The sequence below is a fragment of the Petaurus breviceps genome, unplaced genomic scaffold (assembly GCF_028583685.1).
Source record: "Petaurus breviceps papuanus isolate PSGF00001 unplaced genomic scaffold, PetGlider_PUasm1.0 77, whole genome shotgun sequence".
In the NCBI taxonomy this organism is placed as follows: domain Eukaryota; kingdom Metazoa; phylum Chordata; class Mammalia; order Diprotodontia; family Petauridae; genus Petaurus; species Petaurus breviceps.
Genome location: NW_027186492.1, coordinates 6,541,147 through 6,565,841, shown reverse-complemented (window position 1 = coordinate 6,565,841; position 24,695 = coordinate 6,541,147). Strand labels below are relative to the sequence as shown.

The following is a 24,695-nucleotide window of genomic DNA, read 5'->3' as shown; positions in this document are numbered from 1 at the left end:
GGGTTTGTGGTACCTTTTGTGTTTCTGCTTGGTACACAAGGAATCATAAGGGAGAAAGCTTGAGGGGCTATTTTAGAATCAAGCCATCATGTTTAGAGAAACCACATAGAGTAGAAAGGTAGATTCCTCCTGAAGGGAAAGATCAGAAGCTTCAGAGCTGATTAGAGCACTGTGTTTTTGTCTCAGTTATGATTTTATTGGTGTAGTGAACTTCTGGTGAGGAAATGCCCTTCACTGATAGTGCAGTGGAGAGAGCTCTGGAGTCAGGAAAACCTGAATTCAAACCTGGCCTCAGACACTGCCCAACTGGTTGATACTGAGTAAGTCATTTAACCTGTTTCTGCCTCAGTTCCATCAACTATAAAATGAGAATAATAATAGCACCTAATTCCCAAGGTTGTTAAGAAGAATTAAATGAGATGATATTTGTAAAATGCCTCATACACAGCAGGAGCTTAATAAATGCTTATTCGCTTCCCTTCTTCTATACTAATGCAGATCTGCACCTTCATTTGCCCAGGGTCATACGGTCAATAAGTGTCAGAGATGGAACTTCAAACCAGGTCTTCCTGATTGTAAGACCAGTCCTTCTTCTGCTATACCAAATTGCCTTTGGATTAGGGCACTAAGGAAGCAATTAATTTGATGATTTATGAAGAGATACTTTACAACTGTTGAATTTTCTTTTTTCTTTTTTTGGAGGGGAGAAAGCAAGGCAGTTGGAGTTACATGACTTGCCCAAGGTCCCATAGCTAGTTAAGTGTCAAGGGTCTGAGGTCACATTTGAACCCAGGTCCTCCTAACTCCAGAGCCGGTTTTCTATTCACGGCACCAACTTTCTGAAGACTTGAAGAGACCTAGAGTGAGTTGAAGTGGACAGAGCAGATGTAAGGTATGGGATGTTTAAATGTCCAGTATAAGGGAGAACAAATTAAAATCCATAAAGGAAAGAGCACCACATCTGGAGTCAGAGATCTTAGATTAAAATTCCCTTTGCTGCTTACTATCTGTGAAGTGATCTTGGAAAGTCATTTCATACCTTTGGCCCTTAATTCATTGTAAAATGATGGTTTATGGTCTTGCTGAGGCAGCTAGGTAGCACAGTGGGTAGAACCTTGGGACTGGAGTCAGGAAGACCTGAGTTCAAATCTGGCCCCAGACACTTACTAGCTGTGTGACCCTGGGCAAGTCATTTAACCCTGTTTGCCTCAGTTTTTCTCATCTGTAAAATGAACTGGAAAAGGAAATGGCAAACCTATCTAGTATCTTTACTAAGATAACCCCAAATGTGGCCACAAGGAGTTGGACGTGACTGAAACAACTGAACAACAGTTTTGCAGATGTTAGGATCCATGGGAGGGAAACTTGTGGCCTTGAGGTCACGTGTCCCTCTGGGTCCTTGGCTGAGGCCTTTTGACTGAGTCCAAGTATTGAGGACTGTACCATAAAAACAGTAGAAGAGAAACAGATCATATAGCTTTTACATCAATGGGTAGGAGAAGATTTTTTCTGAGGCAGTTGCCTTGCCCAGGGCCACACAACTAGTAAGTGTCTGAGGTTGGATTTGAACTCAGGTCCTCCCGACTCCAGTGCTGGTGTCTACTGCACTACCTAGCTGCTTCTTAAGAGATGAATTCTTAACCAGACAAGGGATGGAGGCAATTATAAAAGCCAAAATAGATAATTTTGACTATATTAAATTCAAAACCTTTTGCACAAACAAAATTTTTGCATCTAGATAAGAAAGGAAGCTGCTGATTAGACAAAAAAGTCTTTGTATTAATTTTTTTGGAGAAATATGTAACATATGTAGATAGCTAAGAGAAATCTATGACTAAAAACTATTCCCTAGTAAAGAAATAGTCAAAGGATATGAACAGTTCTCAGAAGAGGAATTGGCAACCAATAATAACCAAATGAAAGAATGCTCTAAATTCCTAACCAGTAAAATGCAAATCAAAACAACTTTGAAATTTCTCCTCATGCCCAGAGAGCTGGCAAAGATAATCTAAGATGAGAATAATAAGTATTGGGTTATGAAAGACAAGCATACTAATGCATTGTTGATGGAGCTGTGAATTAGTACAACCTAAGTATTTACAGTAGCTCTTCCTGTGGTAACAAAAAACTGGAAACAAAATCAATGCCCATCATTGAGGAGAGGCCAAACAAATTTTGATGTATTCAGTTGTTTTAGTCCTATCGACTCTTCATGACTTTGGAATTTTCTTGGCAAAGATACTGAAGTGGTTTGCCATTTCTTCTCCAGCTCATTTATAGATGAAGAAACCGAGACAAACAGGGTTAAGTGACTGGTCCAGGGTCACATAGCTAGTAAGTGTCTGAGGCCAAATTTGAACTCAAGTCCTATCCACTATGCCATCTAGCTGCCAAACTGTGATACATAAATGCAATTGGATATTGTCATTGTTTGGTTGTTTTTCAGTCATATCTAACTCTTTGTGACCCTATTTGGAGTTTTCTCGGCAGAGATACTGGAGTGGTTTTCCATCTCCTTCTCCTGCTCATTTTACAGATCTGAGGAAAACCCAGTTCAGTGACTTGCCTTAGGTCACACAGCTACTAAATGTCTGAGTCCAGATTTGAACTCAGGAAGTCTTCCTGAATCTATCCACTGGGCCACCTAGCTGCCCAATGGAATATTACTATGTTATAAAAAATAATTCTAGGGGGCAACTAGGTGGCACAGCTAATAGAGCACCACCAGCCCTGGAGTCAGGAGGACCTGAGTTCAAATCTAACTTCTCACACTTAACACTTACTAGCCTTGTGACCTTGGGCAAGTCACTTAACCCCAATTGTCCTCCAAAAAGCAAAAACAAATTTAATTCTAATGAATACACAGAAACATTGAAGACATGAATAGATGCAAATAGAAGTAAAAAGATTCAGCAAAATAATATTGACAATAGCAACAACAATGTAAATGGAAAAGGTAACAGCCATAAAACTACTGAAACTGAATGTTGCAAAATTAAAAACAGCAAACATGACTATTATAGCTACTTTGGGGAACTTAGAGATTTCCATACATAGAGCAAACCAGCCAATGATGTTAAAAACAATTTGGAACATTTTTAACACCTAAGAGAAAGGTGCTTGACTTAAGATACTCATGTTGAGGAGGGCCAGAAGAGGGAGAGGGGACCTAGATTCCTTGGTGGAAGCACCAAGAGGTATGCTGGCACATAAGGGCCACAATCTGTGCACACATGTGTTTGGATCATAATCACAGGAGAGCTAAGGATACAACTGAACTTCCATAGGGATAAGATATATCTGTGACTTAGCAGGCAGAGGTCATCCAGGCCTGGGTGAGATAATCTTTAAACCAAGGAAAGAGGAGAAAAAGTAGAAATGACCCAATATGACATTCTCTTTGGATTCAGTGTCTCAGTCAAAGGGAGAACTCGGAAAGACCCAAAGGCCAAGGGTCTACTCCCGCACCTGGGGCCATCTCCAGTTGCCCCATCTATATCTGCCTGTGCTGAACCCAGATGTCTCTGGATGAGAAAGTAAGGCTGGTGACCTTGCATAGCTCTCCCTCACTCAAATCCAATTCACTTGCAAGTCATGGCAACATCTTCCTGATGTCGTGGTCCTCTTTGACAACAAAGGAGGTTATTTGAATACCACTCCTCCCAGTTCAGTTTGGACATGCCTGGGTTCTAATCCTCGTAGCAAAGCTATTCTCTAATACAGAGAGGGTCAAAAGTATGGAATGGACAGGGTTTCCCACCTTTGACATCACAGGCAAGATGTCACCAGTTAGCTAAGAAGCTGGTTGTTTCTACATTAGAAAGTTCAGACCCCAATTGCCCTCCAAAAAGCAAAAAAATAAAAAGAAAGTTCCAGAGATGGGGCTCCAGAAAAGAGGTAAAGCAGGGGTACCAGGAAGAAGAAAGGGCATGTCTAGAGTAGAGACAGCCTTTTGAAGCGAAGGAGAGGCCTAGAAAACCACAGAAGTTTTTGTTTTGTTTTAACATCACAAGTGCCAAATATGTGTTGTCTTTCAGTCACTTTTCAGTCGTGTCTGACTCTTCATGACCCCATTTAGGGTTTTCTTGGCAAAGATACTGTCATGTTTTGCCATTTCCTTCTCTAGCTCATTTTACAGATGAAGAAACTGAGGCAAACAGGGTTAAATGACTTGCCCAGAGTCACGTAGCTAGTAAGTGTCTGAGGCCAAATTTGAACTAAGGAAGATGAGTTTTCTTGTCTCCAAGCCTAGTGCTCTCTCCACTACACCACTGAGCTGCCAGATACGTAGTATAGACAATAAGGCCTTTGAATTCAAAGCTAGCATGACAATTTTGAAATTGAATTGGGATTTGAGAAATGGGCAGGATTTGGAAATGTGGAGGGAGGTAGGAGGGAATGAACTAGAGCACAGAGGTAGCATGCTGTATTTGGGAAACAATAGGCAAACAGATCAAGCAGAAGATAAAGGTTAGAAAGGTGGGCTGGGATCAAATTGTGAAAAACTTTGAATGCTAGGCCAAGGACTTTGGACTTTATGCTACAGGAAGTGCGAAGTCATCATGCTGTATACCTAAATGCTCAGACACAAACATCCTTAGGTACACCCACTGAAATATGCAAATTTATGCATATGATGCACATATACAATTCTTATAAATCAGCCCTCACAAATCCACATTTTTGAAGCAACGAGATTAAAAAGGAAGGAGAAAAAATGGAAAGTCCTCCAACTGTGTGAGGTGCAACAAGGAGTAGAAATAAAAAGAGAAAGGAAGAAATCCAGGAGAGCTATTGATCGATCAATAAGCATTTACTAGAATGATGACTAAAACTAGAATAAAATTTGGAAGAAGGACCTAGTAAAGGTCAGCGGGAACATGAGAGGCAGCATTAGATGTTTTTGATGTGTTGATTGACTTTGCTGATATTTTTCTGAAAATTGTAAGGGATGGCTCTCTGAGAGAAGAGAGAGGGAAGGATCTAGAGGGAAATCTAGGCAATATAAAAAACAAAAGTACTAATAAAAATTTATTTTAAGAGGGACAGTGTACAATAAAAAAGAGAAAACAAAAAGGGGTGAATGAATGAGAAAAAGTGAGAAAGAAGGAGGCTGACTGAAAAAAATATAAATAGGTTGGGTAAATGGAGTGAGAGAAGGGTAGGCAGGTTTAGGTTCTGAGAAAATAATGAGTAGATCAATGAGGATAGTAAAATCTATCCCCAATGTCTGGAATCTGCTTGATCAATCAACAAGCATTTATTAATCACTTACCATGTGCCAGGCACTGTGCCAAGTGCTAGGAAGGCAAAGACAAAATGGAAACAATTCTGCATTCATGAAACTTACAGTTTACTCCCTCTTCACCTCTGCATTTCAAATTTCTTAACTTTTTTCCTAGCTGGGACAGGTAGGGTGGCACCATAGTGGATAGAGCGAAGGGCTTGGCATCAGAAAGACTCAACTTGCTGAGTTCAAATCTGGCCTCAGACACTTACTAGCTCTGTATCCCTGGGCAAGTCACGTAACCCTGTTTGCCTCAGTTTCCTCATCTGTAAAATGAGCTAGAGAAGGAAATGACAAACCACTACAGTATCTTTGCAAAGAAAACCTCCAAATGGGGTCATAAAGAATTAGATAAGGCTGAATAACAACAACTTTCTTCCACCTCCTCTTTATATCTCTGCTCCTGTACAACCTTCCCTAATCACTCTAGCTGAAAGTATTTTCTTCCTCCTCAAATATTTTGAATACTTTGTCTAGATCTTTTATTCCCCTAATTATTCTGTACCTTGGTCTGTGCCTATGCCAACAGCGGAATGTAAGTTTCTTGGGGGCAGGTACTATGTCATTTTCATTTTTGCATCATTGACAATGATTGATAAATGTTGCTTGCTGAATAAGTGCATTGCTGTTGTTCAGTTATTTCAGTTGTGTCCAACTCTTCGTGCTTTGATTTTGGAGTTTTCTTAGCAAAGATACTGGAGTGGGTTCCATTTCCTTCTCCAGCTTGTTTTACAGATGAGAAACTAAGGCAAACAAGGTTAAGTGACCTGCCCAGGGTCACACAGCTATTAAGTATCTATTTGAACTCAGGTCTTCTTGACTCCAGGTCTGGTATTCTATCCATTGCACCACCTAGCTGTCCCTTGGCATACAAAGCCCTTCACAAACTGGCCCCTTCCTATCTTTCCAGTCTTCTACCTTACTCTCCTCCAGGTACTGTTCGGTTCAGTGACACTGACCTTCTTGTTCCTTGTACATAGCACTCCATCACTGGCTATCCTCTATGTCTGGAATTATCTCACTGCTCATCCTCTAGACCAAGAGGAAAGACCTGCCTCTAGCTCCTGCCCTTCTTGTACTCCTACCAGGTGTCACCCACCACCCATTGCCTCCCAGGTCTGACCAATGTTCCCCACACTGCTAATCCTCATCTGGACTCCCTCTGCTTCCCATGGCTCCACCCCCACCCCAATTAGCCTGATTAACAAACAGGAACAGCGATGTCACTGTTTGCACAGGGTAGCAAATAATTAGATGCTGACTTTACCTGTTCAGACAAGTGACTCCTATGTCTTCCTGCCACCTCCATCTCTCAAATTGGCTTCTCCAAGCTAAGTACTTGTTTCTTTGATTACTTGTGATATTAATGGCCTATTTAATTTGCACATTTCTCCAATGTTTATTCATGTTTCAGTCTGTCCTTTATGACAGTCCATGTGAGTATAGGCTGTGGTCCTATATATATATATATGTATGTATTTTAAAATGCCCAGGAAAGAATATGATGAATTCCAAAAATAATGGCAAATAGGACAACTTGAAGGTTACATGCTGAATATATTACATATTTACTAAGAAAGCTATACAATCTCATATGTGATCCTCTTTTTCTGTTATTTTATGTACATGAAAATTCCATTTTATTTAATGTTTATTTATGTCTGATTTTTTTAAAGTGTGGAAAAAGTCCTAATTTATAACCTTCTGGGGGATGTAGTTCCAGAAGAGGATATTTAATTGATGGCTAGATAAGATTTTGTCCATTAATTTTCTCAAATGACTTATCTTCCCCGTCACCACCACCACCACCAATTAGACCAAAAGCTTCTTAAAAGTAGTATGATACCTTTTGGGGATTTACATCTCTAGCTGCACTTAGCAGTCAATTATTCTATTCAACTACAGCAGACATCATGATGAATGCCACATTTCCTAAATTATTCTTTATTTGATCTAGAAATGGCAAGTGAAAGAGCATTCCCAAAGGTTAGGCTGTCTTTGATCTTAGGCTCCCAGAGAACAGCTCTGAAAAAGCCTGGTACCTTATAGAGTGCCTGCAGGAGTGGGTAACCTGCAGCCTTGAGGTCACATGTGGCCTTCTAGGTCCTGGGGTACGGCCTTTTGACTGAGCCCTGGTTTAACAGAATAAATTCTTTTATTAAGGGGATTTGTTCTGTGAACCGGATTCAGTCAAAGGGCCGAACTTGAGGACTTTACAGGGCCACATGTGGCTTCGGGACCACAGGTTACCCACCCCTTGTATCTCACCATGTACAGGCAAATGATTAATATAGCCTTTATGGAAATGGAGATGATGATGATGATGATGAATTGCACACATTTTCATTCACACAGCCACTGACACATACTGGCTGTGTGATCCTGGGCAAATCACTTAATCTTTTAATGTTAGCTCCCAGAGACTATAAATTACAAAGAAAGTGCAAATCTGCCTCGGAAGTTCCTCACTTCTCTGACATCAAGAGGGAAATACTGATTTAGTATTATATAACCTCTGCCCATTTGCTCCCTTTACTCTCATGCTTCTCAGGGATCAGTAGGCATCTCTGGTCTGGGATTATTGCTTTTCTTACTATGTTACTCCACTCAGTTTCGGGTGTATCATTCCCTGTTGAGGATGGCCCCTGGCTGTCTGCACATTTCCACTGATTGGTCTTGCATGACTTCCTACTTTGTTCTCCCTTTTTAGTATCCTCTTGGCTTTCTTTTCTCTTCTCGAAGCTCCACCCTTTCTCTTCCTTAAATACTCTGTCTACTTAATATGAAAGGCACTTCAGTGAGCCTAATGGGTAATTACCTTAAGTGGAACTAAAAAATACAGCTCAAATCTGTTCAAGAGAAAGAGCTCAATCTACCCTTTCATTCTGCTCTCTCAAGCGTGGAGGGGAAGAATGCTGCATGGATACGATTCTTCCTGGAAGCGAGAAGGAGGGATTGCCAAATGCCAACTGAATGTATCCTTTTCTGTAGATACTGGAGTGGTTTCCCATTTCCTTCTCCAGCTCATTTTACAGATGTGGAAAATGAGTCAAACAGGGTTAAGTGACTTGCCCAGGGTCAAACAGCTGGTATGTGTCTGAGTTCAGATTTGAACTCAGGAAGATGAATCTTCCTGACTACAGGCTCAGCATTCTATCTGCTTTGTCAATAGATGACTCATCTTCCTGCATTCAAATCTGGCCTCAGACACTAGCTGTGTGACTCTGGGAGTCACTTAACCCTGTTTGCCTCAGTTTCCTCATCTATAAAATGAGCTGGAGAAGGAAATGGCAAAACACTCCAGTATCTTTGCCAAGAAAACCCCAAATGGGGTCATAGAGATTCAGACATGACTGAAATGAATGAAGTTTCTGTAGGGAAAGTCCTTCCCCCATGAGAAGATGAACTAAAAGTTCAACTAAAAGGATGTTGGGCTAGTGCATTGTCCAGATCTTGCCCTCTTGTTAGGGCATAGGACCTTCTACCTAAGGTGAAGGGGATGGGAAGACCCAGGACTAGATCTTTGTATTTAGAAGGAGAGAGAACATAGAGAAAAATATAATGAGCTCATTTTGGGTCCTCTTGAATATGAAGTGATGGTGGGACATCTAGCTGTATATCTCCTGTAAGCAGTCAGAGATAGAACTTGGAAGGACTAGAAATATAGATACAGGAGTCAACTGCATAAAACCAGTATTTGAAACCATAGGCATGAAAAAGAAGGAAGGGAAGAAAAGAGGGCAAAGAGAAAAGAGAAGAAGGTGAAGATCAAGAAAGAATTACCTTAAAGGATGAGGAAGAGGAGGAGGTCCTAGAGAAGGGCTAACCAAAGAGACAGAAGGAGAGATAGGAGAGTTGTTGTCTTTCATTCTCAAAGAGGATCATGACATCAGGGAGGTGATGCCATGACTTGTAATTGAATTGGATTTAAGTGAGGCAGGGTTGTGCAAAGTCACTAGCCTCATTTTCTCCTTTGGAGCTGGATAGAAGACCACGATTATTTTTTGAAGGAGAAATTATCCAGTGTAGGGTAGAGGGGAGGGTAGTCAAATAGTATTGAATGCTGAGAGGGGGTCAAGGAAGATAAGAACTAAAAAAAAAAGGCATTGGATCTGAAGAGAGAGCGTGCTAAGGAAATTAAAACATTGGGGGTATATAATTTTAAAAAATTCATTTTATTGACATCTTTTATTTTTATATCACCTACATTTCCCAATATAACCTTCTTCTTTCCGCCATCCCAGAGAGCTATTCTTTATCAAATAGAATTAAAAAAAAATTAATCAGGGGGCAGCTAGGTGGCACAGTGAATACAGCACCAGCTCAGGAGTCAGGAGGACCTGAGTTCAAATTTGGCCTCAGACACTTGACACACTTACTAGCTGTGTGACCCTGAGCAAGTCACTTAACCCAATTGCCCTGCCTTCCTCCCTCCAAAAAAAAAAAGATAAAAAAATATTTAATCAAAAATAACCAATATGTAGAAAAAGTTGGATGTTATACGCTATGTTCCACACCCAGTGTCCTAATATTCATAAAGCACCTAGCACAATGTTTGGTGCATAGCAGGTGCATAATTATTCCCTTTCTCTTTCCTTTCCCTTTATTTGAGGCCACACCTGTCATTATGACTTTTCAATTCGACTCTGATGATTGATTTTGTTGTTGTACCTGTATTCGTTTCTAGTAGAAGATAAGCTTTTGAGCAGAGGGATTATTTTCCTTTTGTCTTTTGTCCCCAGCATCTAATATTGGTGCTCAATGAATATTTATTGAATTGAATTCTAGCACACCTGAAACTCACATTTTAAAAAATGGTCATGGACCATTACTACAGGACCATACTCTAGAGAATTATTGAAAAGGAGGGATTTCCAGACCATAGCACAATAACAAGAGACAACAGGCAGCTAGAAGACTGAATTTGGAGTTAGAATAACTGGGTTAAAATCCTGGCTCCTCTACTTACTACCCATGTGACTTAGGACAAGCCATTATAATTTCCCTGACCCTTAGTTCCCTGAAATGAGACTTTTGCACAAGATGGCCTCTAAGTTCCTTGGTTCTAACCCTAAATCCTCTGACTCTGTGAAAATTTGCCACAAATATTGGTACAATGACTAAAAGGTGCCAGTCTACATGGAAACCAGGAAATGAATGATTGGGCAAAAGAAGAAATTATAAAAAGAATAGCAGAACAAAAATCATGGCAATACAGCAACTACACATAAAAACCTTTGAGATGTGGCCAAAGAAAAATGTATAGTGTTGAATGCCTACTTCAGTAAGAGAGAAAAATAACTAAAAAAAAAAGGTATGAACCATTAAATCCACACAAACAGAAAATAAAAAGTAGTCATTAGGACAGAGATCAATAAGTTAAAAGTAAGAACATAAAATTAAACAATTGTAAGATAAACAATTATTTTAAAATTTATTTATTTGCTTTTTTGGAGGGGGAGGGCAGGGTAATTGGGGTTAAGTGACTTGCCCAAGGTCACATGGCTAGTTTTGTGTTAAGTATCTGAGGCTGGATTTGACTTCAGGTCCTCCTGACTCAGGGCTGATACTCTATTCACTGCACCACCTAGCCGCCCCTATTATTTATTTTTTTATTTTTATTTTTATTTTTTTGTCCTTTGGAGGACAATTGGGGTTAAGTAACTTGCCCAAGGTTACATGGCTAGTTTTTATTGTGTGGGTGTTAAGTGTCTGAGGCTGGAACCGAACTCAGGTCCTCCTGACTCCAGGGCCAGCGCTTTTACTCACTGCACCACCTAGCCACCCCCTCCTATTATTTATTTTTAACATTAATTTAAACAAATTTTTTGAGTTCCAAATTCTCTCCCTCCTCTCCCTTCCCCAAGCATTGAAAAAGTAGGCAATGTGATATTAATCATACAAGACATATTTCCACATTAGCCATATTGCAAAAAGTAAAGCAAGATAATAAAGTGAAAAAAATTATGCTTCAATCTATACAAACTTCATCAGTTCCTTCCCTGGATGTGGATAGCATTTTTCATGCTTTGAAATTGTCTTGGATCATTGTATTAATCAGATTGATCAAGTTTTACACAATTGAAGATCAATAATTAAAAATAAGAAAAAATTGACATAATAAATAAATTTGAGATACCTTTAAAAAGACTTAACTAAATTGCCCAGTAACTAGTAAATCTAGTTTAAAATAGAAGAGTGTAAACCAAGATCACCAAAATTAGAGAGAAAAAGAGTTCCCAAAAAGGTCAAAAGAAATAAAAAAAATTATTAGAAATTAATAAGAAAACTTCATGCTAATGAATTTGAGAATCTAAAAGAAATGGAGGATTACCTGCAGAAAATCAAAATTAAGAAAGCAAAAATTGGATGACCTAAATAAATTAATCTCAGCAGAAAAAATCAGGTAGGATTTAAAGAACTGCTCTGCAAAGAGCTCTCCAGACCCAAATGTGTTCATGAGTGAAATCCAGCAAACTTTTAGTCAGTCAGCCATCAATAAGCATTTGTATTAAGCACCTACTATGTGCTGGGCACTCTGCTAAGCACTCCAAAAAAATAGTCCCTTTTCTTCAAGAGACCACAGTCTAATAAGAGAGACGATTTGCAAACATCCATGTACAAACAAGATACATAAGGGATTGATTGGAGACAATCAACAAAGAGAAGACACTACTAGCATTATGGGGGCTTAGGAAAGGCTTCTTATGGTAGATGGGATTTTAGTTGAGACTTGAAGGAACCCAGAAAAGGCAGGCGATGGAGAAGAGGAGGGAGGGAGTTTCAGACACGGAAGACAGTAATGAAAATGCCTGGAGTTGAGATATGGTGTCTTCTTAGAGGAACAGCAAAGAGGTCAGTGTCACTTTTAAAATATGTGTTCAGCACAGTGCCGGGAACATAATAAATGCTTAATAAATGCATGTTCATTGGTTAACAAGTATCTGATGTGCTTTTATAGACTCAAAACATGGAGAAGGATAGTAAGCCATCTATTTCTTTCTATGAGGCTAATAATATTTGGGGACAGCTAGTTGGCACGGTGGATAGAGCACCAAGCCAGGAATCAGGAAGACCTGAATTCAAATTCGACCTCAGACACTGTGACCCTGGGCAAGTCACTTAACTCTGTTTGCCTCGGTTTCCTCATCTGGAAAATGAACTGGAGAAGGAAATGGCAAACCTTTGCCAAGAAAACCCCAAATGGGGTCACTAAGAGTCAGACACAACTGAAACAAATGAACAACAGTAAGATTTGGATCATGACATCAAACAAAGACAAAGCTGAGAAAGAAAACCATAGACCAATGCCGTCAATAAATATGGATGCAAATAGAGTTCTTCTGTGTTATCAGTGGATTTGGGAACTCATCAATGTAGGTACTCCCTCCAGTGGTGAAGACTTTAATCCATCTCAGTCTTTGCATTCTCTCTGTGACTTTTGTTGATGTCTTCCCATCAGTCGTCCATAATGGTCAGTTCAATGTCAGAAGTGTGTGGTGGTCTTGTTCATCCTCTCTTTAGATGATAATAATACAGGGACCATTGCAACAGTCAGGCTGCCCTTCTTTTGCTCCTCATTCTCACCACAGTCTGCCTCCTTTTCCATCCCACATCTGTTTCCTGATACCTGTTACTGGTAATATCTTGAAAACTTTTTATCTAGTCCACCCAAAATCCCACCATTGCTGTGTTAATATTGTATCTTGTCCTCATTCCCTTGACCACCTCCCTTTCTCTTTAGTACAATAAGTAAGTTTAGATGTAGATAGTATAAAGTAACAATAGTTGGAAGTAAGATTGCAAACAGGAACCTATAAATCACTTACAGTTTCTTCCATAAATTAAGGGAGTGTAACAGTTTTGCAATAAAAAATTATTCCCATAAATTAGGGGAGCATAGGAGACAATGGAAACTGTCTCATAAATTAGCTAAGGTCACATCCTGAAACTACGTGCTAAATTAGGCGAAACCAGCAAGGTCTTACTTTAAGGATTCCTCAGTCCTGCTAACTGCCCGTGGTCCATGAGCCTCAGATAAACTCCAGACATGTACAGTAAGACCAGCAGAACACTGCCTACTACTTCCTTAGGCCATTTGCTTCTGTAATCCTTGTGCCTTAACTAAACTATGATTGAAACATTACTGCCTTCTTACTGCCATCATAATCTTTCCCATCTAGTATCCAGAAAACTAGGTGTGCCTGCCTCCCGTTCAGCCCAGAGGGACCCCCTTGAGGTCCCATCCCTTTAGTCATAAACTGGGAACACCAGGACTGAGAATGTAAGCTATTTACAAGCTAGGTGCAATGAATTTCTGGGCAGAAAGCAAAGGTATCTGCCCTATCTGAACCTTGAGTTCCTCCAGGAGAGGTTTCCCTTTTTTTTTCTGGGTCTCAAAATCTCAATTAATAATTTCATAAATTAATTGGCAATTCAATTACTCTTTAGGGGACCTAATCCAACTCATTTCAATAAGTGTTTACTGAGCATCTACTATGTGCCAGGTACTGGGGATTTTGCCCTCAAGGAGCTTACATTCTATTGGGAAGAAACAGCCTATACACAGATAAGTGCATAATAAATACAAAGTAAATATTTAATTTCTAGGGGTGTGTGTGGGACAACATGAACAATTGCAGGAATCAGGAAAGGTGTCCTATTAGAGGTGCCATCTGAGCAGTGCTTGAGGGAAGTTGGAAGTATTACAAGGGGGAAGTTGGGAAGGAAAGCCTACCAGGTATGAGGAAGCAGCCTATGCAAAATCATAGAGGTGAGAGATGGAATGTTATGTAAGGGAGACATTCAATAGGTGTTTTGTGGACGAGTGGTATCAAACTCAAATAGAATGCTAGACCACTAAATAACATATAAGGATCCCTACAGACCACATATTGGCGTAGAAAACCACACATTAACTATCTATTTTTATTTGTTTTGTTAAATGTTTCCCAATTATATCTTAATCTGGTTAGGGCAGGAGTGTTGAAAATAGCAATACAGGCAGTTTGACAACCTTTTGTTGGACCATAACTTGGTGTTAGGAAATATTTCAAAGACAGATTGGAGCCAGATTGTGAACTTGTGAATATCAGCATCTTGATAGAAATTAAGGTAAACTGAGTCACAAAGCTCTGAGCACATTCAATTTATTGGTAAGGCTAGCAGTTACCATTAAAAGGGATCTTTAGCTTCTCAGTAAGCCAAAAAGACCCTAAATGAGAGCCTACAGATAGTTTTTTATGGTTAAAAGGAGTATTCCCCCTCACCAAAAAATAAAAAAACAACTGAGAAGATAGCATCATAGTTGGGAAAACAATATGATTGGTTATAGAGTCTGAAGCATCATAGATGGGGAAGACAATATGATTGGCTAAAAAATTTGTAGCATCATAGATGTGGGGGATAATATGATTGGCTGGAAATTTGGAATGCAAAGCTAGCAACATCTCCTCCTTCCATCTTGTTGCTATGTCCTCCTGCAAAGCTAGTTTTGCAGAAATAACAGACCAGACTTGCTAGCATCTACCTGCATCCTTTATGGATTACAGGTTTCCTTGACACAAGAATAAAACAGTGATTAGCAGGAAAACTGAACTTCCAAACTTAACTCAGAGACAAATAAAACATGATTCAGGCATTACACAAAATGTTGGTAATGGTAGAAAATAAAATCAATTACAGAATAGAATCAATTTGATTTTGTCAATTTTCACCAGACAGAAGAGTTTGTGTTTTATCCTAGAGGCAATAAGGAACCACTGAAACTTTTTGAGTAGGGAATGACATGTTCGGGCTTGCATTTTATCTTTTCCTCTCTGTTTCCTTTAAAAATCATTTTATATTATTTATTTATTTTTAATGTTTTAAATTTTGAATTCTAAATTCTTTCCCTTTCTCCAGCCCCTCCTCTGCCCATTGAGAAGGCAGGCAACATGATGCCTATTGTGCTTGTGAAGTCAGGCAAAACACATTTCTGTTAGCTATGTTGCAAAAAAAACAAGAAAAATAAAGTGAAAAAAGAACTTTTTCCAGTCTGTACTCTGTTCAATCTGCATAAGTTCTCTCTCTGAAGGCAGATAACATTTTTTTTTACTATGAATCCTTCGGAACTGTCTTGGATCATTATAATGATCAGAGGAGCTGTCTTTCACAGTCGAGCATCATTAGAATATTGCTGTTCTGTGTGCAATGTTCTCCTGTTTCAGACCTACAGCTTAGGAATATCAATTTGGCAGTTGCAATGTAGGATACATTTAAGACAGCAAAGAGTTGAGGCAGGGAGATAAATGGGAGATTCTTTTAATAGTCTCCATAACAGGTGATGATATGGGCCTGAACTATGATGATGGCTTTGTTAGTAGAGAGGATAGGGTGTTCAAGAGATTTTGTGGAGGTGGAATTAACAATTACCATTCTTTAGATATTGCAGCATTCTGTGATTTGCAGCCATGGAGAATCACTTGAAAAATATTGGTGTTAGAAAGATACAGGTTTGTTTCAGAGAGAAGCTTAAGGTCATTGAAAAACCATACAGTTACCCGAAGACAATCAAGCCCATTCTCTTTTTCCTGTTCAGTTCTGTACCCAACTAACTATGTATGACAGGTTCTGATGGACCAGATCAATGAGAAGCCTATTCAATTCAGTATCATAGTCTGAACAAGAGGTCCTTCCTGGGAGTGTTATTAGGCCGAACTTTTCTGAGTGATTGTAAATGTCATTTAGGAGACTCTGCAGTGTTCTCAAAACAACAAATAGGAGGAATTCAAAGAATCATGGGAAGACTCATATAAACTGATGCAAAGTGAAGAAAGCAGAATCAGAAGAACAACATGCATAGTGGTTATAATAATGTAAATAAGAAAAACACGAAATGGTGGCTGACCACAAGTTAAATGCAATGATCAATCCTGATCCCAGAGAAAAGATAAAATGTCATTCCTTTTCTTGGTAGGAATGTTAGCATTGCATATGCCATTAAATATGGTCATGCTGTTGATCAGTTTTACTTGGGTGCTTTTCTTTGTTACAAGGGAGGGTTCTTCAGGGAAGTAGTATACAAAACGAAGACTATGCATTAAACTCTTTTTAAAAGATCTAAATGAAATTCAATATAATATGCCAAAAAATTATTGAACACCTACTATATGGAAGGTATTAGGCTAGGCACTGAGAGGTATAAGGACAAAAATGAAAAACAATCCCTACTTTTAGGGAGGTGAATTGCGAAGTGCATGACATATAGCTGGTGCCTGAGAAATGCTTGTTGATTGACTGAGGGAGAAAGTGTACCACTAATTGATGAATTCAGGGAAAGACTCATAGGAGCATGGCATCTGAGTTGAGCCTAGAAGGGAGCCAAAGTGGAGGTGAGGGGGAGTTCTAGTCACGGGCAACAGCTTGTGTGAAGGCACAGCAGTAGAGTTTGGGGAACCGCTAGTAGTTTGGTTTGAAAAGCAGAGTAATTAGGGGCAGCTAGGTGGTGCAGTGGATAGAGCACTGGCCCTGGAGTTAGGAGGACCTGAGTTCAAATCTGGTCTCAGACACTTGACACTAGCTGTGTGATCCTGGACAAGTCACTCAACCCTGATTGCCTTGTTCCCATCCCCCCAAATAAGTAAAAAAGTAGGGTAACTAATATGAAATAAGCCTGGAAAACAAACTGGAGTTTTAAATGGGGAAGAGGCAATAAGGAGCCACCAAATGGTTTTGAACAGAGAAAAGACATCATTAGACCTTGTGCTTTAGATCTGAATTCACAATATATATGTGGAAGTGCTTGCTCTGTGAAGTGCTACATATGTATTAGCCATTTTTATTATTATTTTTAATTGTCTTCCCCCATTTTCAGTCTTAGGATTGAGATCCTTCAACCTGCAGAGCCCAAAAAACAACAAAGAGCACCACACTTCTGAGATTGGGTCCGAGAGACTGTTTGTTCGAAGGGCTCAGGCTTTTGTCATCACCCTGAACTTTGACAGGCCCTTCCATGAAGGCACTGACAAGATCGTCTTTACTGCTGAGACAGGTAATTCCCTGCCTCCCCTTCCTACAGTCTGCAGTAGGGTCTCACCGTTGTACCTATGGAGTGCCATGGAACAGTTCCAGAGAGCCCTGGGACTAGAGTCAGGAAGACCTGAGTTCAAATCCACCCTCAGACAAGTAATTTACTAACTGTATAATCTTGAGAATGTCACTTTAATCGCTGCCTGCCTCAGTTTCCCCAACTGTAAAATGGGGATAATAATAGCACCTACCTCACAGGGTTGTTGTAAGGAACAAATGAAATAATATTTGGGGAGTGGCCAGGTAGCACAGCGAGTAAGAGCACCGGCTCCAGTGTCGGGATGACTTGTGGATCGAATCCGGGCTCAGACACTTAGCAGCCACCCAGAAACACCTGGCCGTATAACCTTGAGCAAGTTACTTAACCCCGATTGCTTTAAAAAAAAATGAAATAATGTTTGTTAAAGTGCTTGGCGCATGATAGGCATTTAATAAATACTTCTTCCCTCTCTTTCTTTGGGGCCTGGGCCTCCAATTGTCGGGGTTGGGGGGGACAGTTATAAGGGAGTGAGAAGAGATGGAGTCAATAAACATAAACAGCTTTTTCAGAGTTTGACTAAGAAAAGGAGGAGAGGTATAGGATAATAGCTCCTGGGGGTGGTAGAAGGATCTAGTGAGAGCAAGTATTGAAAGTATTGGGGAGACTTTGGAATGTTTGTAGGCAGCAGAGAAGAAACCAGCAGATAGGGAGAGAGTGACTATTAGTGAGAAAGAGGGGGATGACAGTGTGGAGAAACTTCTGCAGAAGGGGGAAGGGGAAGAGGATTGAAAGTACAGATTAAGGGGCGGCTAGGCGGCCCAGTGAGTAAAGCTCCGGCCTGACTCCAGTTCTGACTCCAGAACCCAAGTTCGGTTCCGGCCTCAGACACTTAACACACACACACAAAAACTAGCTGTGTAACCTTGGGCAAGTTACTTAACTCCAAATGCCCTCCAAAAGGCAAAAAAAAAAAAAGTACAGATTAGAACACCTCTGAGGTCTCTTTCAACTCTAGAACTATTGAGAGATATGTTGATAAATATTAACAATCAGCATTATATACTTTTAAAAATAATATTTTCCCCAATTATATGTTAAAACAATTTTTAAACATTTGATTTGTTGTGGTTTTTTTGTTAAGTTTTGAGTTCCAAATTCTATTCCTCCCCTCCACCCCTGCCATGGTTAGCAATCTGATATAGTTTATATATGTGCAATTATGTAAAACATTTCTATATTAGTAATTTTGTACAAGAAGACTTAAACAACAAGAAAGAAAGAAGGAAGAAAGGAAGGAAAGCAGGAAGGAAGGATCCAAGATGAAGCATAAATTATGTATTTTCAGACTTGGCCAATATAGAAATCTGTTTTTCTTGATTTTATATATATATATATATAATGTAAGGTATACTAATTATATTTAATATATAATTACATATAGAATAGATAATTATATATATACTATGCAGCAATTACATAACATGTCAATATGTACATGCATATATTTGTTACAAGTGCTTTGTTTTTCTTTTTTTTTTCTAATTAGGGAAAGGAATGGGAGGGAGAGGAGGCCAAAGATAGAGTAGACAGTCAGTAAGCATTTATTAAGGATCTACCATGTACCAGGGACTAAGCACTGGGGATAGAGACAGTCCCTACTCACTATCTAATGGGGGAGACAACAGGTCAACAAGTGTGCACAAACAAGTTATATTCAGGATAAATAGGAAACAGTTAACAGAGGGAAGACACTAGGGTGAAGAGGGGTGGGAAAGGCTTCCTTACAGGTGAGAGTTTAGTTGGGACTTAAGGGAAGCTGGGGAAGCCAAAAGGCAGAGCTGTGGAAGGAGAACATTCTGGGAATGAGGTTCAACAGAGAAAATGCCCCGAACTTGTGGTGAAACATGCTATCCATGTCCAGATAGAGAACTAAAGGACTTAGTGAAGATTGAAGCATATTTTCTTCTCTTTTTTTTTTCTTGCTTACTTTTTGAACATGGCTATTGTAAAAATTTCTTTTGCTTGATTATACATATTTGTTATGGGTTTAGTTTTTCTTGCCTTCTCAATGAGTGGGGAGAGGAGAGGAGGAGGGAGAGAACTTAGAACTGAAAACAAAAGAAAATTGAATTTAAAAAAAAAGAAAGAAAATAGTCAGAGCAGAGAGGAGTATCTTGTTTGTAGAATAGCCAGGAGGCCAGTATCACTGGATGGAAGCCTATGTATCGGGGAGGAAGGTATAAAAGGACTGGAAAGGTAGGAGGGGACTAGGCTATGAAGGGCTTGGAATGCCAAACAGAGGATTTTGTATTTGATCCTGTAGATGATAGGGAGCCACTGGAGTTTATTGAATGGTGGTTGTGTGTGTGGGGGGGGGTATAGCTGGACTGTGCTTTAGGAAAAACACTTTGATGGCTGAATGGAAGAAGGATTGGAGTGGGGAGAGACTTGGGGCAGGTAGATCCATCCATTGCAGTTAGCCAGGCATGAGGTGGTGAGGGACTGTATTGGAGTGATAACATTGTCGGAGGAGAGATGGGAACTCATATGAAAGATGTTGCAAAAGTGAAATCGACAGGCTGCTGCAACAAATTGGATATAGGAGGTAAGAGATAGTGAGCAGTTGAAGATGACACCTAGGTTGAGAGCCTGAGGGTCTGGGAAAATGGTGGTACCCTGGACAATAATAGGGAAGTTTGAAAGAGGGGTGGGTTTAGGAGAAAATATAATGAATTCGGTTTTGGACACGCTGAGTTTAAGATGTCTACTGGGCCATCACACCTATCAGATTGGCTAATGTGACAAAACAGGAAAATGATAAATGCTGGAGAAGATGTGGGAAAATTGGGACATTAATGCACTGTTGGTGGAGTTGTGAACTGATCCAACCATTGTGGAGAGCAATTTGGAACTATGCCCAAAGGGCTAGAAAACTGTGTATACCCTTTGACCCAACAATACCACTTCTACGTCTGTAAGCCAAAGAGATCATTAAAAAGGTTAAAGGACCCACATGTACAACAATATTTATAGCAGCCCTTTTTGTGGTGGCAAAGAATTGGAAATTGAGGGGATGCCCATCAATTGGAGAATGGCTAAACAAGTGATATATGAAGGTAATGGAATACTATTGTTCCATAAGAAATGATGAGCAGGTGGACTTCTGAAAAACCTGGAAAGGCTTACGTGAACTGATGCTGAGTGAAGTAAGTCAAACCAGGAGAACATCGTACACAGTAACAGCAACATTGTGTGATGACCAGTTTTGATAGACTTAGCTCTTCTCAGCAATGCAGTGATCTAAGACGCCTCCAAAAGACTTATGATGGAAAATGCTATCCACATCCAGAGAAAGGACTATGGAGTCTGAATGCAGATCTCTCTCTTTTTTTTCTTTCTTGTGTTTTCCCCCTTTGTTTCTAAATTCTTTTTTGCAACATGAATAATGTGGGAAATATGTTTAAAAAAAGATATCTACTGGGCATCCAGTTTAAAGTATCTGAAAGGCAGATGGAAATATAAAATTGGAGGTCAACAGAGAGGTTGGGTCAAGACAGGTAGATTTGAGAGAATGAAATCACCAAGTGAAGTAGAATAGAAAGAGAAGAGAAGAGGGCCCAGGACAGAGCCCTATGAGACAACTACAGTTAAAGGGTGTGATTTGGGTAAGGAGCCAGTAAAGGAGACTGAGAAGTGGTCAGATGCTTAGGAGAAGAACCAGGAGAGAGCAGAGGCCCAAAGACCTACAGAGAAGAAGGCATCAAGAAGAAGAGAATGATCAACAATGTCAAAGACTGCAGAAAGGTCAAGAGGAGTGAGGATTGAGAAAGCCCATTGGATTTGGCAGTTAAGGGATCAATGCTAACTTTGCACAGAGCAATTTCAGTGGAATGATGAAGTTGAATGCCAGATTGTAAGGGGTTAGTTAAGAAAAAGAATGAAAGAAGAGATAGTGGTTGTAGAGGGTCTTATTAAAGAAATTAACCACAAAGGTCAAGAGAAACATAGGATGAAGCCAAAGGAGAAAAGAAAGCAAAGAAAATGAAAGGAAGGAAAAGGAAAAAAAAGAAAAGAGGGTCATTGAGGCATTTTTTTTTAAATGGGCAGATCAGAAGGAAGGTCAGAAAAAATCCTAGCAAGTAAGATAGTTTTCTACATGTTGAATTTTCATGTACTTTTAAAAGTATATACATAAGATATATTTAAAAGAAAAGCAAGTTGTACATAATAGAAATCCACTATTTCATATACAATCCCCTTCTATTGTACTGTGTATATGAGATTGCCACCCCCCACCTTTTTTTTAGGTGATTTTTGCATTCAGAGTTGAATTGAACAAATGAATGAAAGTGTGTAGGCTAGATGAGGAGAAACTCAAGGTTTGGTGGAATTCCTTCATCAGTCATTCCAGTTGTTTCTGCTTATGTGACTCTGTGTCATCCTTCTTTCTTTAGTAAGAAGGGGACTAATCCAACACTTTACCTAAAATGTTGGCTTGTTGGCTCTTTGCATTTCAATAAGGGAAAAACAAGATATAGTAGAAAAAAATAGATTGGAATTTGGAGGACCTGGGTTCAAATCCAGTCTGTTAGGATCAGAAATCTAGAGTTGGAAAGGACCTCAAACAGTCACTGAGTCCAGTCCCCTTCTTGAGATGAGGAAACTGAGGCCCAATGAGGTTATGTGACTTGTCTAGGGTCACATAGGTAACAAATGTCTGAGACAGGAACCAAAAGCAGAATTTCCTGATATGGGTCTAGGACTCTATCCACTGCACCATACTGTCTTTCTCCTCTGTTTGACCTTGGGTTTAGAGGAGGTTGTCAAAGTTGTCTTCTCTAGTAGAGATTGAATTAGTCTATGGGATCTATCCCATAGAATATACTCATAGTGGCACTCCCTGGTTCCAAAATCAGCCATGTTGAAGGGTTGAGGCCTGCTTCCAGCCATGTGGGACTCAAAGCTTAACATTAAAATAACAAAGAGTCCCATTATTGACTGGATGTAGCAGATCCTTCTGGAAGTACTCAATGAGAAGCCAGATGACCACTTGTCCAGACTGCTATAGAAGGTTCTTCTTCACACATGGACCTGTAAGGTCCCTTCCAATTCTGAGATGCTGTGGTTCCAGCAAGTCACATCACTTCTCTGGTCATTTTAGAATGAGGCAGTTAGACTTACTGTTCAGTCGTTTCAGTCACATTCATCTCTTTGTGACTGACCCCATTTGGAGTTTTCCTGGCAAAGATACTGGAGTGGTTTGTCATTTCTTTCTCCAGCTCATTTTACAATTGAGGAAACTGAGGCAAACAGGGTTAAGTGACTTGCCCAAGGTCACACAGTCTGAGGTCAGATTTGAACTCAGCTTTTCCTGACTCCAGTCCTGGTACTCCATCCACTGTGCCACCTAGCTGCCAGAGGCAGTTGAAACAGATGATCTCTGGGGTCCTTTGTAGTTCTAAATATATAATTCTGTCAGAAGGTAAATAAATGTATTGTGGAATTCGGAAACTAATGAGGGTATGGGCAGACTAGGGCAGTCTTCCCAGTACCTATGGAGCCAAGACAGGGAGCTGATCATCTGCTCTGCCTACAATCAGGTGGTGTAGTGGATAGAACACCGGGATTGGAATCAGGAAGACCTGAGTTCAAATCTGACCTCAGATACTTACTGGACTCAGACACACTTGCTGTGTGACTTTGGGCAAGTCACTTAGCCCTGTTTGCCTCAGTTTCCTTATTTATAAAATGAGGTAGAGAAGGAAATGGCAAACAATTCTAGTATCTCTGTTAAAAAAGAACCAAAACAAAAAAACAACCCACCAAAACCCAACCAAATGGGGTCAATGAAGAGTCCAACATGACTGAAAAACAATTGAATAAGCACCCTCACCTACAGGTGAAGGATTTTGTATTTAACAAACTCTGAGGCTTTGTCTTCCCTCTTTTCTCCACTGTAGGTCCACAGCCCACAGAGTCACTGGGAACCAAAGTGAGGTTTGTCCCAACCAAGGCCAGAGATGGGAACCACTGGAGTGTTTTCGATTTCAGTACATACGAGAACTCACTCCAGGTATCCCTGTCTTCTCCAGCTAATGCCATCATTGGTCGCTATCTTTTGAAGGTAGTGATCTCTCACCCATCAGGCCAAGCTGAATCTTACCAGCTTGGGGAGTTCATCCTGCTTTTTAACCCTTGGAATTCAGGTAGGCTTTGCTTTACCAAAACCTAACAACCACTAGATCTGCTGTGAATGTATCACCCAAGAAAGTGTGAAAAATCCTGGGGATTTCTTACTATCCTAAGCAGAGTCTTGTGTCAGTGGGGATACCACAAATAGGCTGGGTCAATTCCCCTGGTGCTGGACTGTTCAGCAAAGGATTTAAGGATAGAAGGTCCCTGCTGTTCTTTTTCACACAAATACAGAAAAAATGTCCAGAAAAGTTTATATCATAAGCCCCTGAGAAAAATACCCAACTGCCTTTAGGAATAGTATCATAAGATCATAGATTTAAAGCTGGAAGTGATCATCGAGGTAATTTAGTTCAATTTTACAGATGAAGAACCTGAGAACTAGAAAGGTTAAATAACTCATCTAAGGTAACACATGTCCTTTCTACTTACACCTGATTCCAGATACCAGCACAACTTAAGCAATCCATTGCTTTTCCCCACTGAAAGTCTTATATTCAGCTTACTGTTCTCCTGGGATTCTTTCCTGGTTTCCCATTCCTTCCCCTCATCCCTTGCCCCCCACCAGCTACTGGAGGTCTCACTCCATGTACTCTGTATATGCTCTCACAGTTAAAATGTAAACTCCTTGAGCCAAGGACTGTTTTTTACCTCTCTTTGTATCCCCAGCTCTTGGCACCGTGCCTGGCACATACAAAATATTTGACGAATGCTTGTTGATTGACTGATTAATTCAGACAGAAAGACTTTTCCTGATTCTTGCTATTTCCCCCCCTCTCTACTCTTCACTTCTCAGAGGATGAAGTCTATCTACCTAGTGAAGCACAGTTGCAGGAGTATATTATGATGGACTATGGATTCATTTTTAAAGGGCATGAAAACTGGATTACTCCATGGCCTTGGAACTATGGACAGGTAATATCATAATGTGCACTGACCTCAAATTCAGGAGTTTTCCAGGTGTGGTCTGAAGATTCCTGGCAAACAAGGAGGGCCTTCCAGATAGACCATGACATGGTCTAAAAATGTAAGCATGGGATATATAGGATGATTATCTATCTATCTATCTATCTATCTATCTATCTATCTATCTATCTATCTATCTATCTATCTATCATCTATCTATCTATCTATCTATCATCTATCTATCTATCTATCATCTATCTA

At 39.9% G+C, this 24,695-nt stretch overlaps 1 protein-coding gene across 1 annotated transcript in view; it reads left to right on the top strand.

Annotated features, from left to right (window-relative positions):
- TGM7 (transglutaminase 7) overlaps positions 1–24,695 on the top strand; it is a 56,040-nt gene that overhangs the window by 3,455 nt on the left and 27,890 nt on the right. The window contains exons 2-4 of the mRNA XM_069105696.1: positions 17,142–17,318; positions 23,297–23,542; positions 24,325–24,443. Coding sequence (XP_068961797.1) covers positions 17,142–17,318; positions 23,297–23,542; positions 24,325–24,443 — 542 coding nt within the window. The remainder of the gene's footprint in view (positions 1–17,141; positions 17,319–23,296; positions 23,543–24,324; positions 24,444–24,695) is intronic.